Genomic DNA, 19,262 nt, shown 5'->3' with positions numbered 1-19,262 from the left:
TTAACAAATAATATTAACCTCCTAAGTGTCACATTAACCATGAAGACAGTGCTGTCATGGAGATGCAGTATGTAGAGCTGGTAAACTGCAGAAGTTTTAATTGTGTTCTTAAATCCGTCAGTTTTCTCCGGTTAAAAAAAAACTCCTAGAGGCTAGAAGTTAACCATTTGCACCCTGTCATTCGTTGGAAGGGTTAATGTCAGCCAGAGGCGTGAAAGGGGAGTGTAGGAGGCAGTGTCCTTAGGAAACACAGCAGGCTTATAAATAGAGTAAGAGAATAAGGCTAGAGAAGCACTCAAACCTCACAGCCAGAGAAGCCAGCTGATCTGTACTTGTGTGCCAGGGGAAGGCTGACAGCAGCAGACATGTGTGAGTCATACACCAAGGAGAAAACTATTGAGATGAGGAAAAAACACATAGGGTAAGAAGCATTTCTAACTTTTGAGACTATCTTATTTTTATAAGTTAATCTATAGCAAATAAAAAAAAAGTATGTGTGTATATATCTATATATAGATATATATATATATCTATAGAGATATATCTATAGATATATCTCTATAGATATATCTCTATAGATATATCTATATATATAGATATATCTATATATAGATATATATATAGATATATCTATATATATATATAGATATAATGTAATTATTATTTTTTATTTTTTTTTAAGTTATCAAGCATAATCATAGCATTGTATCCACTCTTGTAATATACCATATGGTATCTAGACATTATTCATTTAGCATTTGTCAATACCAACTTACATATGCAGAGGGACATTTTTACCATCAAGGTAAGCTGAAAATGGGGACGTTTCTGCACTGTTTCTATATTTTTGGAAGAATTAGACTTTTTTCTGAAATGTGTCTTTTTATTTTTTATAATGCTTTTGTTGGTCACAAAGTGGTCTTCAGCCACAAAGTGGTTTTCAGCTTGCCCTAGGTCAGTCTTTTTCAAACAAGGTTCCAGGGAACCTGAGGGTCCTCCTAAAGTTGCTAGGGGTTCCTTGAGCAAGAAGCAATTTCTACCTCTAAGTAACCACTGATAACCATGATCTTTTTAGGTATATGTCAGGCTCACACGGTTCACACTGCTGGGACCTGAAAGCCACGCGACTTATAGTGTGACTTTGCCAGGCGACTTCGGCGCGACTTTAGGGAATGCCTGTTATTCTTCCTGTAATGTCAGATCCAAATCACATGAATTAAGATGAGGATCCGATACGTCCATTAAAGTCAATGGGCACAAGTCAAGTAGAAGTCGCCTTGAAGTAGTACAGGAACCTTTTCTAAAGTCAGAGCGACTTTAGTAGTGCTAATTAAGACAGCTCTCAATGACTAAAATGGGATTTCACATGTCACACGACTTGGGGTCTCTCAAGTCGTATTCCAAGTTGTGGCAGTGTGAACCGAGCCTAAGGGAGGGATTTTTCCTACTGACCACCAATGTAAGGAGCATTCTTCTTACAACCATCAGACAAATGTATCATGAGCTGGAGATATTTAATATTTATTAACAGGGCTTTCCCAAGAGTAGAAAAGTATTTCAAGGGTTCCTCCATGTTAAAAGGGTTGCAAAAGTATTTTGTAGATAAAAGAATGCCCCCATATATACTACATCCATAAGAGTTTGTCTGCCGCACTTCAGTTAGTAGCTCTAACCAGTGTATAGTAGACAGCCACTTAATCGCCTGGTGTTGCTGTGCAATAATTTCATACTGTGGTGGCTAAAAAGATTCTTGTATAATTCATCCTTAAAGGGGTTGTAAAGGTTTGTGTTTTTTCACCTTAATGCACCCCCCCCGTTTTACTTACCTGAACCCTTGAACTTGTCCCACGGGGACGCGCCGTCTTTTTGCTAGGGGGTTCTCAACTGGTGATTGGATAGATTGATAGCAGCGCAGCCATTAGCTCCCGCTGCTGTCAATCAAATCCAATGACGCGGCTGCCGGGGGGTGCTTCTCCTAGGGGGTTATCTGATGCAGAGAGGAGCCGAGGGAGCCGCCGAGGGACCCAAGAAAAGCAGGTTCGGAGCCACTCTGTGCAAAACAAGCTGCACAGTGGAGGTAAATATGATATGTTTCTTATTTTAAAAAAAAGAACCTTTAGTGTCACTTTAACTTCTAAGAAGTTGTCAGCAAGTTCCCCTACAAAGAGCTAAAAGTAACATCTGCCCTTCTTAGGCTGTATACAGAAAGGGTTAATGCTTTAGCACAGCTGCACAATACAGAATTTTGCAAGTTCGCACAGACCAAGCAGAGTTGAGGCATTTCCTAAAACGGCAAAGTTCACTGGGTTCATTTCACTTCTGTACACCAAGTTTACTTTAAAGCAAATGCAGACTTCATAGCAATCAACACATGTAATGTCTAAACCCAAGGAGGGGACCGACAAAGTTCACTGAGTTTGTTTTGCTCTAGCTTTACCAAGTTCATTTTAAGGCCTCATGCAGACTGGACGTTTTTACAGCTGCTGTTTATGGCTTCAGGCAGTTTTTTCTGCAGCCAGTAAACTCCCCAGCATGCTATCCTACATGTCCATGCACACATAGGCTTTTATCAGCGTTTTCTGGCTGGAAAAAAAAATCCAGAACTAATGAGCGGTGTTGAGCCATAAGCTTTTGTGGTAGTATAGCTTTGCTAAAAAAAAACACTAGCAAATGCTAAAAGAACACTACAAAACGCAACAAAACACATGTTTTTAACGTGGCGTTTTACAGCTAAAGCTACTGGTGTTTTTATAATGTCCAGTGTGCATGAGGCCCAAAGAGGAGTCCTTTTTCATGGCCATCAACAGATGTGAGTTCTTACATATAAAATGCGTTAAATGATATTTGACAAAGACTGATATATCCCCACACTGCCCATCTTACTTAATTTTTGGCATTTGCTGTTCACGTATGTGGCCAGGTCTTTCATAAGCTTTCATGTAACATTGATTTTGGCTTATCCCAGGCTTACGGTTAGTTCTGTTTGTTGATTCTCCTACTGTAAATGGTTCAAAGTGTCTACTATTGTTTTAGTAGAGAAACTTTCTTTTTTTTTTTTGTTTGCATTGGCTGGCAAGTTAAATGTGCAGTGGGGGGAATGGAGATTTTTGCAACACTGGATAACAGTACATTTCATGCAGAAAGTAACCCATGCATGCATATCAGTAAGGTAGAGAATAACTCCTGATTCCAGGATCACAGCCTTGATATGCACCTGAGATCCTGAAGGCTTATCACTGATAGACTGAGAAAACCCAGGAAATGGTCCAATTTTTTTTCTCTCCATCCCTATATAAAAACGTTGAAGAGCCTGTGGGAAAAAGTGTATACTCCCTACAATAAATTCTTCATTTGCTCATTTTACATACCGCAGCACCCCAATCTGATTAAGTTCAGTTTGAAAGATTTTTTTTCAGGTTGTTTTGGTAGCAATGTATGCTTTTTCATTAAATGATAATAGGCTCACTTTGACCAGAAATAGGTCAGTATTTTGCTGAAGATATCTCTGTTCTCGCTGAAAAAAAAAAAAAAACATCCCGCTGCTGGCCAATTTCAAACTCTCATTAAAGTGATTGTAAACCCTCACCTTGTAAAACAACATATTCAGTTTAAAATAGAAATGAAAGGCAAAACATTTGTTTTTAGATATAAAACTATAAATACTTTTTTTCCCACTTTTTTATAAGTGATCGCATATCCTTTGTTTTTAGCTGCATAAGAACTGAGGGAGGAGAAACTGCAGCACACTGAACTTCCAAGTGAAAGGCTGTGCAGGGCTAGTGTGTCAGGGCAAGTCTGACTTATTAGAGGAGAACAGGCTGAGTTCCCAGCACAGCAAAAGAACTGACCACTGTGTGTTGTCCTGTTTAGTGTAATCAGTTTTTAATCAGAAAGCAGTCCGACTGGCGAGGACACTATGGATTTCACACAAGGAGGCAACACAAAGAGAACAGGATACTTTTCCATACAAGTACATGGTACAGCATGCACATATCAGGAGGATAAAATGTTGGGTTTACATATCCTTTAACAACAAACAGAACACAGGTGATACAGCAGTGTAAAATTGGCCAGTTGCAGGACAATTCTAATGAGGAAGAACTGGCATAAATGTGCTAGAGACAAAGAGACAAAGAGCACAGGCTAAGGTTTTACTACAAGGTTTAGGACACTTCATACTGTAGTGTAAAATTAGCCAGCACCAGGACAGTTTTAATCAGGGATATTAGGCCTAAGGCGACTTTGCCGCGATTTGTGCCGCGATTTTGCTACAATTTCAGGCAATGTCTGTGTAAACTTGAGGTCTATGGACCTCCACTCGCATCAAAGTCGGACCAAAGTAGTACAGGGACTACCTTGAAGTCGGTGTGACTTGAAGTCGCACAGATATGAATGGTTCTCATTGCAGTCCCAGAACAAGTCACACAAGTGTGAAAGAGACCTAACTGGTGTATGCCTAACTTTTACTTTTACTATGGCAAAGCTGCCAACAGTCCTGATTTTCCCGGGAAAGTGACTTTGTCACAGCAGCCCGCCACTGGCCGCAGCTCCCGGCTGTAAAAATATGGCCACAGGGATCTCCATGCGGCTAGCAGGTCTCTTCTGTGTGTACAGAGGTGAGGGGCCTCTGACCCGGGCAGCTAATCGGTCCAGGTCAGAGGCCCTCCCCTCTACCGTCCGCCCCCCCCCCTTAATTTTCAGTGAGCTGACAGCCAGGGGTGCAGGGAGATGCTGCAGGCACCAGGATGTTGCAGGTGAGTGGCCATGCCTGGGGTGATGATGATCTGCTGAACGTTCTGTGTGTTGGGAGGGTACAGAGCGCTGTGTTGGAGGTGCACATCAAGTCCTTTACCATGTCTGCACCCTCTCACCCACCCATGTACCATGTCTGCACCCTCTCACCCACCCATATACCATGTCTGCACCCTCTCACCCTGTCCTATACCATGTCTGTACACTCTCTGAATCTCTCCCTTTTTCTCCTTTTCTCTCTTTTTTTTTTCTCTCCCTCTTTCTCCCTTTCTCTTTCATTCTCTCTTCCTCTTCCTTTGCCCTCATCCCTCTTTCATCTCAGACTCTAACCACACCCCCGTTCAGAAACTATGGGGGTTATTTACGAAAGGCAAATCCACTTTGCACTACAAGTGCAAAGTGCACTTGAAAGTGCAGTCGCTGTAGATCCGAGGGGAAAATAAAAATCAGCATTTTAGCTTGCACATGATTGGATGATAAAATCAGCACAGCTTCCCCTAATTTCAGATCTACCCCTCAGATTTACAGCGACTGCACTTCCAAGTGCACTTTCAGTGCAATTTCAAGTGCACTTTGCACTTGAGTGCAAAGTGGATTTGCCTTTCGTAAATAACCCCCAATATTTAATTTAAGCCATGCCCATTTTTCGCCGTGGCATGCTACATGCACCGCATTTTTTCTCACTACTAAGCCACACTCACAAATGAATGCCCCACCCCTAATTAAAATAATACTCCGCCTACATACAAAAAAATTAGCCCTACTAATTTTTTCAGAATGTTGGCAACTATGCTATGGGTAAGGGGGGGGGGGGGGGCAGTAAATGCATGAATTATATCGTAAAAAAAAAAAAAGTTCCTGCAAGTAAATATGTGCATAAATTTAACAGGTTCCTGAATCTCAGACCCTCAGGATTCACTTTGAACCCATGGTTGGGTTGCGGTGAACCTGACCCTCATCCTACTCTTCACTGGGTTTCAACTGAACTCCTTAGCTCCCAACAAGTGTACATTCAGGTTCTCTACATGCACAATCTTGATCTCCTAACTGAAATGTGTGCCCCAATAAGTAAGGAGAACAGTTCTTTAGTAACACTAACATTACCCACAAACTAGACAGCTTGGATACTGATCCAGTGATACTTCACATATGTGGAAAGATATGCATCTGCAAAGTAATCCATAATAGCAAACTGCTGGACTGACTTTGACAGTAGTTTTGTAACTAACTGTCATGTGATTGCGTGAGAGTTTGAGGTGTGGGCTGAAAAACCCCACCAAAATCTCAAATTTCTGTTTTTCTTGGTTACTGGGAAGTTGAATCATATGATTTTTTCTGAATGACGTTAAGGTATATCTCCTTTTACAGTTCTTTGGAACCTGTCGGGGTAATTATGTTGGTTTTAAGGACACGTGTTCCATAGCTGTCATTTATTCTTATTTTACTTTGTAAGTCAATGCCCAGGAGCAGAAATGCTTTAGTTATGTGCTGGTTAGATGTTGGGGACACCTAAGGTGTATGTTTGTTGAATTACAAATACTGAAGTTAGGATATGACAGCTCTGGAGCATACACCTTCCAGAATAAGTCAGCAATGACAGTTCCCATTTATTTGACTTGACAGTGTGTAAGAATATACCTGTAGAATTGTACATCAGATTTCTCACTGTTTTATAATTGCCTATATACAGTATATCCCCTAAGTTTGAGTAACACAAAAATCACTTTTCTGACCCAGTGCTTTACCAATATTGATTCAAATACATTTTACGATTTTCTCCCAACATAAGAATTTGTAGTAATGTAGATACCATTTCCCTGTCGCTTTGTGCTGGCAATCTGTGTGATCGTATTATTTATTTTAAGAAAATGTTTTGTACAATGACATTGATTAAAAGCTGGGCGAAGAATGATTTCAGCAAATATGACCATGAAGTGGGATAGGAAAGAAATGACATCTTTCACATGCTTTTTGCCTGTGACTGTAGACAATTCAACAATGTCCATAGGATTGTTAGAAAGCCCAACAGGAGTACCATCACACATCAGTCCATCAAGTTTATATTTTGTCATATTTCAGAGAAATACCCAAATTTTGATTGCCTAAAAATAATTAAAATTGCTTCAAGTGGAAAAACCGCAGCTCTCTGCTTTGAGCTCACTAATGCTATGCAGATCTCCTCTAGCCTTGGAAGTAGTGATTTTTTTTTGCCAGCCAGTTGTTTTTCATTTAGACTGAAGCTCACACGTTGTACTGATTTTTACAATGCCTGCGTGTCACTCCCTCATTCATCCCTCCTAGCACGAAAACAAGCTCTTCTGTTAGTCTCTCATAGGAAAATTCTGCTGAGGCCCCTACACCCCTTCCTTACTTTTTTTACACGAGCTGGGCTTTCCTCTCCAGCCTGTTTAAAGCAGTAAGACACCATAATGGAAGAAGTAAAGGAACACTGGGAGTCACTAAACTTGAAAGCACTGCAAACACTATAGGACACTTTCTTGTGCAAAATGTTTCTCTGTTGTGATTGCTTTCTTTATAAAGCGCTCATCCTAGAGAAGCACATTAAGGATCAAACAGTGGAGAAAATGGAAAAGTTCTCATGGATCCTGTGTACTTTGAAAGTCCACTCTCAGTGCTGCTCAAATTTAGCCCAAGATCCCCATCTAAGATGGTGCAATCTAAAAATTCATAGCAGAGAAGAATTTCATGCACCAGTCTTCCCTTCTACTGAACTTCAAAGAAACAGCATAGTCTGCTTTGGTAATAACTGTGCACCATTGGTTATTTATTGGGGTGGTTGCCATCTTTGTTAAGGTTGCTGGAATTGGTGTGGGGACACATTGGAAGCCTTCGGCTGCCATTGTGCTTTGCTGGGCCCTGTGTCTTTAAAACAGAATGGGCTGCCTCCAGGCAAACCTGCCCTTAACATATCCATTGCTATAATATAGAGACTCTCATTGACTAGAGCACATATGTCAAACACATAGCCCGTGGGCCAGATCATGCCCACCAGGCCTTGTCATGTGGCCCTCGCACCCAGTTTTGCAGCCAGAACTCTATTCCTCCAGCTCCCACAAATGCTCCCTGCTGTCACTTGTAAACACAGGGGCCTTCCGTGTTTACTAGGGACAGCTTTTGTTCTAACACATTCCTGCACACACTCACAGCAGGGCACGGTGGGGGCAAGCTCCCTGCAAGGAACGCCGCCTACACAGGAAGGTACTAGACCTGGGCCAGGTAGAGGAGAGAGATGCAAGGAAGCTTTGGGGGGGGGGGGGTTTGCACACCCTGCACTCTGCATTCAGCACACCTCTGAACTCTTTATGTAGTGCACCCCTATATCCTGTATATAGCGCACCCCTAAACTTTGCTGTCTGTACGTTGCACACTCCTAAACCCTGCACTCTGTATGTAACGTGTTCCTGAACATGCACTCTGTATTTGTAGCCCAAATACAACTGGCACTTTGAGGGCAACCATACTGCTGATGCGGCCCGCAATGAAATTGAGTTTGAAACCCTGGTTTAGAGTTAGGATCACACTTCACAGTCGCACAGATGAGGCAGTGCGACATCCACATATATTTGCAAACTAAAACCTCTGTTTTTCATGCAAATTGTTAGGTCGTGTTTTTTTTTTTTTTTTATTTATGAATAGCTAGTAAGTGTGCTAGGAAAACTATTTTGCTTGTTATATGCTATATTATAACACTTAGAGCTACTTATTATCTCTCAAAGGGATTACAGTATTTCTTCTGCCATTTTTTTTTTAAGATTCTTTCCCTCTGTAAATTTGGGTCAGCTTTATGAAACTATCCAGGATACTGTTTGAAAGCTATTGTAGCAATTATTTCTGCTGCTTTTACCTAAATAGTAACACTTTTTTCTGAAATGCTAGACAGAATGGAGAATGTAGTGCTTATTTCAGTCACCTGGTAAGATGAACAGAATAGCCCAGAAACCATCATTTTATACACAGAGTAAGGGAGTGTGTTAGGTTTTAACAAGCAATGTAAAAGAGAAAAAGAATATCCAAAGAAGTTAGAACTATAATACAGGCATACCCCACTTTTAAGTACACAATGAGGTTTATTTACTAAAGCTGGAAAGTGCAAAATCAGGCTCACTTCTGTATAGAAACCAATGAGCTTCTAACCCCAGCTTGTTCAATTAAGCTGTGGTAATAAAACCAGGAAGCTCATTGGTTTCTATGCAGAAGTGAGCCTGATTTTGCACTTTCCAGCTTTAGTAAATAACCCCCATTGTGTACTTAAAAGTGGGGTATGCCTGTAATTAGATGTACAGGCATACCCCTCTTTAAGTACACTCACGAGTACGGACATATCCCTGAGTGTACAAAAAATGGCTCGCAAGTACAGACATTCCCACACCACGCAACCACAGTATGGCCTGGAAGAGGCGGAGCTGCTGCCTGGAGTTTTCGCCAGTGAAGAGGCAAAGTTCCTGCCAGCCAGCTCAGAGTTGCCTACCAGCCAGCCCAGAGTTGCTGCCTAAACGTAAGTGGATTACTGTACAGCACTGTACAGTACTATAAACTTCACTCCCCCCCCAACTACAGCCCATGACCCTCCACTATAGGCCCTGATCCCCCCCCCCTACAGCCCCTGACCGCCTCTACCGCCCCTGACAACCCCACTATAGCCCCTGACCCCCCAGAAGTGAAAAAGGTATTGCTTCATTTTCATTTTACATACATGCTCTGGTCCCATTGTGTACTTAAAAGTGGTGTATGCCTGTATAGGCTAACCTTCAGACTAGTAGTAGAAGATAAGTTTTATTCCACTTTGTTTTAAAATTTGTCTTTCCATAACATCCCCCCCCCCCCCAATTATCTCAAGGCTAATTGCAGGCTTACGAACAGGAAACTGATTGTGACCTGTTAAACAGGTTGCTGTAACCTTTAGTGGTTGCTGGGTCCCTGCATAAAACTTGGTTTGTCCCATTCTCTTCTTGGAAAGGGATCATGTACAGGGGCTTCTTGCATCTAAGCTACATTTCCTCCCAATGTAAGTCCATATAAACGCAAAAGCAAGCCTGGTTTAGTAGCCTGAAACTGAACCTTTGCTTTGCTAAAGCAAAGCAACAAGGTCACATAGTGCTCATCCACCCCCTTGCATATACTCACCTTCCTTTCACTTCTTCACCATTCCATTAGACTGCCTGGGACAAAGCGATACTGTCTTCCAGGTATATGGATCATGTGACTCTGTCCCCGTTCTTACACAAAGCAGTGCAGGGTGCTGCTCTGTCAAGCACGAAGCATGAGAACTGTCATGAAGGAGCTTACACAGGGATTATTATCTGCACCCCGTTGGGTGAATAGAGCTACTTGGTAAATAGTGGGAATGGGGGGGGGGGGATTGTAAAAGGGACCTTTAGTGGTGGGCCAGGGGGTCTCCTGGAACCCCTGGAACATGAAGGGTTTGGGTTGTTGATCAGCCACACCTGCTGGGGAACTCCAAATCATCTTACAAACACAGGGCCACCAGGAACTCATACTGGTCTCCTGCCCAAGTCATACTTCAGGCCCTTCAGGGTGTATTAATTCTTACAGACTAAGCATATTACAAATCCGAGATCACCCAATAATGGAATGTCCAGACTTCTTTTTTTGAATGGTTTACTTAACAACTGTTCCTTTCCTAAATCTAGCTAATGGCATAACAGTTATCCAAATAGAAAGTCACAATTTCCTGCATAAAGGGGTTAGAAGCCAGTATTCTGTGTGTCTGCTCTCACAGTCTCACCCTGAGGTATATTTCATGCGTCCAAGCTGGAAGTCAAGCCCAGACTGGCTGGAGACTACCCTAAAAAGGACACTAAGTGCCTCTTATGCCCCCTACACACTGTTGGAAATTCAGCCAGCAAAAGACCGATGAGAGCTTTTGGTCGGACTATGCAACTGTGTGTATGCTCCATTGGACTTTTGCTGACCGAATTCCCGCCAGCAAAAGATTGAGAGCAGGTTCTCTATTTTTCGGTCGGAAAGAGTTCCGATCGGAAATTTCAAACATCTGTACAAATTCCGACGTGCAAAATTCCTACGCATGCTCGGAAACAATTCGACGCATGCTCGGAAGCATTGAACTTCATTTTCTCGGCTCGTCGTAGTGTTGTACGTCACCGCGTTCTTGACGGTCGAAAGTTCCGAGAACTTTTGTGTGATCGTGTATATGCAAGGCAAGCTTGAGCGGAATTCCGTAGGAAAAACCATCCAAGTTTTTTCTGACGGAATTTCTGATCGTGTATACGGGCCATAACGCATTGAAGTAAACCTATTGCTTTTCGCATGGATAAAGCAAAGATTTAATTATATGATTAACATTGGGTTGGAGGAGCTCTATCAGCTTTATAAATTCTAATCATAGGAAAAGGGATTATCAAATTGGCCCCAGGAGTGTGCCAGGGTGGATGCAACCTGAGGCAACAGGTTTTCCACATGGACACTCCAGCCACAGTTTCACCCCTTTCATGAGAGCCACTGGCTCAGTTTGCCTTCTGGTAGGAACACCCCTGATTAGTCCACCTTTCTATAAATACAACAGTGTAACCACAAAGGCATTTTAATAATCCAATTTAGCTGATTCTCCAAGCATCCAAAAGTTTGTTTATTACTACTATGAATCACAAGATTCATTCGCACTGTGATTTTTAATAGAGACCTATGGAGAAGAGACCTATCAAAAGACATCAAGGATTGTTTATTATGATTGTTGTCTCTAATAAAGTGTATCTTTCACCCATTGACTGGCAAGTCATTTGCAGATAAGCCCTTTTGCATTCCAATATCACTTCCTAGGGAAAAGAGTGGTGTTCAAGAGCCTGGTCAGTTTTTTTTTTTTTCCTCAGGTGCGATCTTGAAGCACCTATTTGTTTTACTAATACAAGTGTAGCTAGTGGGTCACAAATTCTCAACCCTTGTGAGGTGGATTTTTGTTTTATTATTTACTCATACCTAGTGAATGAGTGTGTTATAAAGTATTGCTCTTACTTCAAACCTCCTGGTCACTGATCTGTTAGTACAGTATATTGAAGGCTTATTAGTCTAATGTGACCCTTGGGGACAGCTGAAGTTATTTAGTTTCTTTGAACTACAGACAACTGTGACACAGGAAAACACTGGGACTATTGCTAATGTTCAGGTTTCATGTTCTGTTGTTTGTGTTTCTATGTTTCTAGCACTGCTAACAGTTCAAAGTTGTCCCTAAAACTGGCTTTACCACATGTTAAAGCGGTTGTTAACCAATTAAGGACTAAGCCTCTTTTTGAGATTTGTTGTTTACAAGTTTTTTTTTGCTAGAAAATTACTTAGAACCCCCAAACATTATACTTTTTTAGAGAATAAAATGGCGGTCATTGCAATACTTTCTGTCACACCGTATTTGCACAGCAGTCTTACATGTCACGCTTCCACGCCCGCTCGTGGAATGGCGACAAACTATTACCCTTAAAAATCTCCACTGGCGATGTTTAAAAAATTCTACAGTTTGCATGTTTTGAGTTACAGAGGAGGTCTAGGGCTAAAATTATTGCTCTCGCTCTACCAATCGTGGCGATGCCTTACATGTTTGGTTTGAACACTGTTTTCATATGCGGGCGCTACTCTCGCATGTGTTCGCTTCTGCGCGGGGAGGGGCGCGTTTAAAAGCAATTTTTTTTCTTATTTATTTTGCCTTTTCATTTTTTTATTTTTACACTGTTCTTCAAAAAAAGTGTCATTTTTATTCCTATTACAAGGAATGTAAACATTCCTTGTAATAAAAAAAAGCATGACAGGACCTCTTAAATATGAGATCTGGGGTCAAAAAGACCTCAGATCTCATATTTACACTAAAATGTGTAGCCATGTAGTTGTTGCTAATAACAAACAATCCGCCAATTCACCCTGCTGCCAGACTTCATACATCACTTTCAGAGACAATGAGCAGGTTTTTGCTGGTTTTGTTTTTGCTGTTATATTGGGGGGTACAACTTGGATAGGGAATAGGGATATGGGATGCCCACAGAATCTATAATTGCCATCATATTTTAAGATTTAAGCACAACAGCACTTAGTTAGAGCCAGAAGATTGGATGTGCATTTATACTGAGTATGATTCTCCTCCTGCATCTCCATGCAGACGGTTGCTTCTCCTCTGCTTAACCTCCGCAGACCATTCCTTCTAAGAATTCTCCACCCATCACTGTGTGAAGGATGAAGACATCACTTTTGACTGTGTAAAAATGATGGTCTTAGAACTCTTTCCCTTCCTGCACAGACTTGTTTCCTCCTGCACAAACTTAATATTACTGAGTTAAAGTCATGTCGCATCTTCTTTTGAGAGTTAAGGACTCACTCTGAATAAGTCCCTAATCAGGCTCTGATTGCTCGCTGCTACTAGGCCGGAGGCCTGCAGCACCTCTGCCCGGAGGCCTAGTAGTTTAAAATCATGTCTTTAAGTGGTGGACTACTGCTCCCAGCCAGCCCAACTTGCAAATCCTGTGCCCTCAGGCCACATCGACTTGACACAAATCCCCACAGTCCCTTCTCTGATCCAGGACTCCTCATCATTCATGGTATGACTGATGAAGACTTTGCTAATGACCGTGTAGAAGCAAAGTTCCCTCACAGACTTCCTGGCACATCCAACCCTCCACTGGTGTGAGGTAACACTCACTGACCTTCCACCGCCCTGAGTCCTTGATGAGGAATTTGACCGGACCATACGTTCCTACAGCTTCACCTGCCCCTGTGTGAGTTCCTCACCACCGACCATGTGGTGGCGAAGACATTGCCAATGACCGTGTAGAGGAAATTTTCCCTCACAGCTCTCCCTTTGCCTCCTCCTGCGATTGGTACACCCCCCCCCAGATGGGGGTGTCCTCCTGCTGCTGCCTAGTATTCCATTCCTCACTTCAGTCAGCCGACTTCTCCCTCCAGTGGCATATCATCTCAGCTTATATAGGAGGCCCGCCCCTGCCAATACCAATTGGGGATTGGTCAGGGCTCCCACATAAGCTGCCTGCCTATTGGTAGAGGGTTCTACAAATGCAATTAAAAAAAAAATGTCATTTAAAAAAAAAAATGGCCCTTTAAGAGCTATGGGCGGAAGTGACATTTTGACTTGGCTTCCGCCCTGCAATGGTATGGAGATGGGTGGGGTCCATCTTCCCCTCACTCGTCTCCATACCCAGCATGTGAAAGGATCCGGTTCCGACGCTACCGGTAAGCGGTGGAGGGCACCGTATCGTGGCGGGAGGGGGGGCCCGATAAAAGTGATCTCGCTGCGAATCCACCCCAGAGACCACTTTTATCTGAAAGCGGACCGCCGGCCAATGAAAAGGATACCGGGGTTATGGCAGCTAGCTGCTCCCATAACAATGATATTCCTCTTCAAAGTTAGGACGTATATCGACGTGAGACAGTCCGTAAGTGTTAAGCCACTCTAACCTTGTCCTTTCCTGCTCTGAAAGATGCAGCGGGCGGGGCTGAGATTCCTCTGCTGATGTCAGTCTGGAGGGGAGGAGAGGAGGAGAGAGCTGACTGGTTAGGTGATTGCAATCTCGGCTCTTAAATTGGGTATTTACAGCATTTATATGTATAAATCATTCACAGAGGGGGACACTGCAATAGGAGGCAGTGCTGATGGTGTATACAGGTTAGAGTTATGAGAGCAGCGGGAGGGGCGGCTCACACACAGACAGAGGGGAGGGGTGGGGGGGAGGACACAGGAGCAGAGAGGAGAGCAGGCTGCTGATGACAGAGGCACATAAACTGACCACGGTGTCTGGTCTCAGCAGCCATGATACACCATGGACAGTTTACAGAGGGGTGGGGAGAAACTGGCAGGATCAGCCAGGTTTTTTTAGGTGTTACAGGGGGCCAAATGACACATGATGAAAATATTTGCCAGCACACAATGAAACAGCGTAGGTAGCGTCCAAACGTGTAATTTATTGCATGATCACAACACAAGGAGATTGCAATGTTTTGGAGTCACGCAGGACCCCTGCATCAGGCAGGAGTCCTGTGTGACTCCGAAACGTTGCACTCTCCTTGTGTTGTGATCATGCAATAAATTACACGTATGGACGCTATCTACGCCGTTCCATGGTGTGCTGGCAAATATTTTCATTGTGACTTGAACCAGTATCCAGCTGGTTGTTGCTGCAGCACCCATATCCGTGAGCTCATCCAGGAATGTGTGCGATGGGAATATGAAGTATTACAAATGACACACGACACTCACTGTGTCATATAACATGCTTTAAAGGAGCATTTTTTGGGGGGTTAACAAAAGCTTTAAGAACCATACATAATCATACATTACTGTATATTAAATTTTGGACACTGTCATCTGAGTCAAAGATACTGTAACGCAAACTCCATTGGCCTGGAGAAAAACGTTTCTCTGTGCAAGGACACATTTCCTGTGCACGTTACTGTGATACTGACTGTAGGGCAGGAGAAACATCAGAGAATGTGCTTTTATCTGACAGCTCCCTTTTGGTGCACATAACTATAAACGAATTCCTCTGCTATGAGAAACTTGTGGTTTAGGGACTTATTTTTCTTTTCTTTTTTTTTTTTTTTACATTAACCATTTTATACTGATTGTGTTTTTTTTATTTTTTTATGCTGTTTTTTTTACCCTGACTAAAATCTGGCTGATTAACCAAAGGTGTGATTTTGCACTTAGCCCAATTAAATGTAAAGGTGTTTGTTTATTTGTAAAAAAAAAAAAAAAAATTAATACATGGTACAACTTTTAGGACTGACTCTAAAGCTGGCCAGTTCAGCAGGGGTCATGTCTTGGTGACTATTAATTAGTATTTCACTGTTAGAGTCAGGGGTTTAGATGGTTTAGTTTAACTGTCTGGTTAAAGTACACCTGTCATGAGAGATATATGGGGGCTTCTATTGCTGGCCAGAAAACTAGCATTCTCAGGATAAGGGGTCAGCAATAAATGTTTACCTGTTGATCTCAGAACAGGCTTCCTTAAAGGGTTAGGTTATTGTTTAAGGATTATGTTTTTAATTTTGGGAAGGTTTAGGTTATCCTCATGGATAAGCAAATATTAGTTAAACACAATAGATATATGTAAGCTTACTTGTATTTTAGTGTGCTTTGTATTTTTTTTTTCTGTCTCAGCAGTAATCCAGCATGTAATTTCCATTTTTTTTGCAAGAACTTCCTGTTATCAAGGCTAGTTACCTTAGCTCTCTCTCATTGTGCATGCTAATCAGACTTGTATCTGCCCCGCCCCCTGTAGTTTTCTGCTGGCAGCCTGTAAAGGTTGGATCTGTTGGGCCCCTCCCACAACTCTACTCTTTGCACAGGTTAGGTGCAGGATGGTGACGATGTCGCTGTTACTTACCTAAGGTAATAGCTGTGTTTGCAAAGTCATTTGGTTCACATAATATCATTTTTTAATCCTTTGTGGCTTTTGAGGAATATATTTAAAATGAAAGTTTTTGTGCTCAGAGTTCAGCTGTAAGTGAGGATTCATTGTTAGAAATAGGTCAATAGTTGGGGTTTGTTTAAGGAGTTAGGCCAAGTGTTGAGGGGAGGGTTAAATGTTAGGGCACACTTTATTGTTAGGGATAGTGTACTGTTGGGAACATTTAAGGGACACAGGGTTATTCCTTTTCAGCAGGGAAAGCCCTACCCTAAGAACTACTGTACTCTGTTGATCTTCCAGCACCAAAAAAAAAAATAATCTACTGGGTAAATTCCACTTTCAAAGCCCGCAATAGAAATGCTGCCTTAAAATTCTAAATGACAAATACAGTTTACTATTTTTCTATTCCTTTTCAGACCATCATGTAAAGTATTTTTTGCAGAAGATCCCATAAAGATTGTACGTGCAAAGGGACAGTACATGTTTGATGAAAGAGGAGCAAGATACCTCGACTGCATAAATAATGTGGCTCATGGTAAGTTCCTCAATAAAATATGAGTAAGAGTAAGTCAATATACACATATGTATAATAGATCGTATAACACAAATGTAAGAGGTTCTTTGTATGTTCTTATTGGATCATTGTGGTTTTTGGCAAAGCATGCCTATGAATAATGTATTCTTTCCTTCCAGTTGGGCATAGTCATCCAGAGGTAACAAAGGCTGCAGTGAAGCAGATGGAGGTATTAAACACAAACTCGAGGTTCTTACATGACAACCTTGTCCAGTTCGCTGAACGTCTGACTGCTACCCTGCCTGAGAAGCTGTCAGTTTGCTACTTAGTTAATTCTGGGTATGTCTGTCTATCTTTCTCATTGATAATGTACCATTAAATTATATATTTTTAAAAAATCTATATTAGGCTGTCAAAATAGAATCGAATTGAACTGTTAAAAAAACATATTTAAAGCTGAAGTTTAGTTTTTCTTTTTTTTGGATGGATGTTGCATTAATTATGTGTAATGTTGTGTATCCTATTACCTGCAGATGGCTGTTTCTGATAAAAAAAATCTTCCCTAAAGTGCTTCCTTCATAGACACTGAATACTGCCCTGAGTAGCTATCTTTCAGCACTATGAAGGTTAACTGCAGCCGCTGCTACTAAGAAAAGTTGTGCCACTCGCCTGCCCCTTTTTGCTCTTTCTGCCATTCAAATTTCTCCTAATACTACTCTCTCACAATGCACCACATTCTGAATGGGGGGTGGTCATATAACTGCACCTTCTCCTTTCACATAACACGATGTATTGTGGGAGAATACAAATACCAGCTATATGAATGGCTGAAAGGGCAGAAAGAAGGGGAAAGCAGCACAACTTTTCTCAGTGGCAGTGGCTGCTGTTAATCTTAATATAACCAGAGGACAGCTGTTCGGGGCAGCATCTGATAGCTATGAAGGAGAAACTGCAGGAAATATTTTTCCCATAAAAAGTTGTCTGCAGGTAATAGAATACATCCCATTACCACACAGAGGGGGTTATTTACAAAAGGCAAATCCATTTTGCACTACAAGTGCACTGAAAGTGCACTTGGAAGTGCAGTCGCTGTAAATCTGAGAGGTAGATCTGAAACGAGGGGAAACTCTGCTGATTTTAACATTCAATCATGTGCAAGCTAAAATGCTGTTTTTTATTTTCCTTGCATGTCCCCCTCGGATTTACAGCAACTGCACTTCCAAGTGCACTTTCAGTGCACTTGTAGTGCAAAGTGGATTTTACTTTCGTAAATAACCCCCAGAGTGTACTTTATCACTGAAACAAACTATACTTTAGGTTTAATGGAGTTTAATAATACTTGATAATACTAACTATATATATTAGATGGTAAACTCTGTAAAGCTGTTGTCATGCCTTCATCTTCATCATTTTCCAGATGGTACTAACAATGTAAGTCATAAATATATTTCTTGTTAAGCTCTGTAGTGTCATGTAAAAAAGATGCTACTCCTTCTGCTCATGTTACTACTCATTGGGGTTTATTTACTAAAGGCAACTCCACTTTGCAGTACAAGTGCACTTGAAAGTGCAGTCGCTGTAAGTCTGAGGGGAAGATCTGAAATTAGGGAATCTCTGCTGATTTTATCATCCAGTCATGTGCAAGCAAAAATGCTGTTTTTTATTTTCCTTGCATGTCCCCCTCAGATTTACAGTGACTGCACTTCCAAGTGCACTTGCAGTGCAAAGTGGATTTGCTATTAGTAAATAAACCCCTATATGACTACTACTATTGGTACCAATACAAACAAATCTTTAATAGGTGATTTAAAATAATTACAGGTCAGAAGAATCCATTATCAACTTTTTATCAGTTGCTATGGGTTCATGTACTTTACTATTTTGTTTTTTATGCCTATAAAACGAGGCAGGACAAACATGGCACAAACAGTCAAAATTCTAAGCATTAACTATTAATGCTTAGAAGCAAAGTTGAATACAAAAGTAAAGGCTCTCTTTTCATGCTAGAAAAAGCAAGGAACTATGGGGGTTATTTACGAAAGACAAATCCACTTTGCAATACAAGTGCAAACTACAATTGCAAAGTGCACTTGAAATTGCACTATGGCCCTTTAAAATGGCAGGCTTCAGATTCAAAAATCCTTGCTGTCTTTCATTAACTTTAAAATCAAGGTGCTTTTCTTTTTCTTTCTTTTTAAATCAAGTTACTGCCTGCACTGACATTTGTCACATGGAATTGCAAAGAGTGTTTATGACACTTTGGGGTTGATTTTCTAAAGGCAAATCCACTTTGACCTACAAGTACACTGCAAATGCACTTGAAAGTGCACTTGGAAATAGTTGCTGATCTGAGGGGAAGATCTGAAATGAGGGGAAGCTCTGCTGATTTTATCATCCAATCATGTGCAAGCAAAAATGCTTTTTTATTTTCCTTGCATGTCTACTTCAGATCTACAGCAACGGCACTTCAAGTGCATTTGCAGTGCAAAGTGGATTTGCCTTTAGTAAATAACCCCCTTTTTATGAATTCCACTGTGCGTATTTACAGGGCCGTCTTTAAGGCAGGGCAAAAGGGGCAGCTGCCCTGGGCCCTA

General features: G+C 41.5%; 1 protein-coding gene across 1 annotated transcript in view; it reads left to right on the top strand.

Annotated features, from left to right (window-relative positions):
- The first annotated feature begins 266 nt into the window (after positions 1–266).
- Positions 267–19,262, top strand: part of ETNPPL (ethanolamine-phosphate phospho-lyase) — a 62,257-nt gene continuing 43,261 nt past the window's right edge. Inside the window, exons 1-3 of the mRNA XM_073602230.1 lie at positions 267–421; positions 16,571–16,689; positions 16,848–17,007. Coding sequence (XP_073458331.1) covers positions 366–421; positions 16,571–16,689; positions 16,848–17,007 — 335 coding nt within the window. The 5' untranslated portion in view covers positions 267–365. The remainder of the gene's footprint in view (positions 422–16,570; positions 16,690–16,847; positions 17,008–19,262) is intronic.

Source organism: Aquarana catesbeiana, linkage group LG01 (assembly GCF_042186555.1).
Source record: "Aquarana catesbeiana isolate 2022-GZ linkage group LG01, ASM4218655v1, whole genome shotgun sequence".
Taxonomy (NCBI): domain Eukaryota; kingdom Metazoa; phylum Chordata; class Amphibia; order Anura; family Ranidae; genus Aquarana; species Aquarana catesbeiana.
Note: the sequence above shows the minus strand (reverse complement) of the source record. Positions and strands in the feature narration are given on the sequence as shown.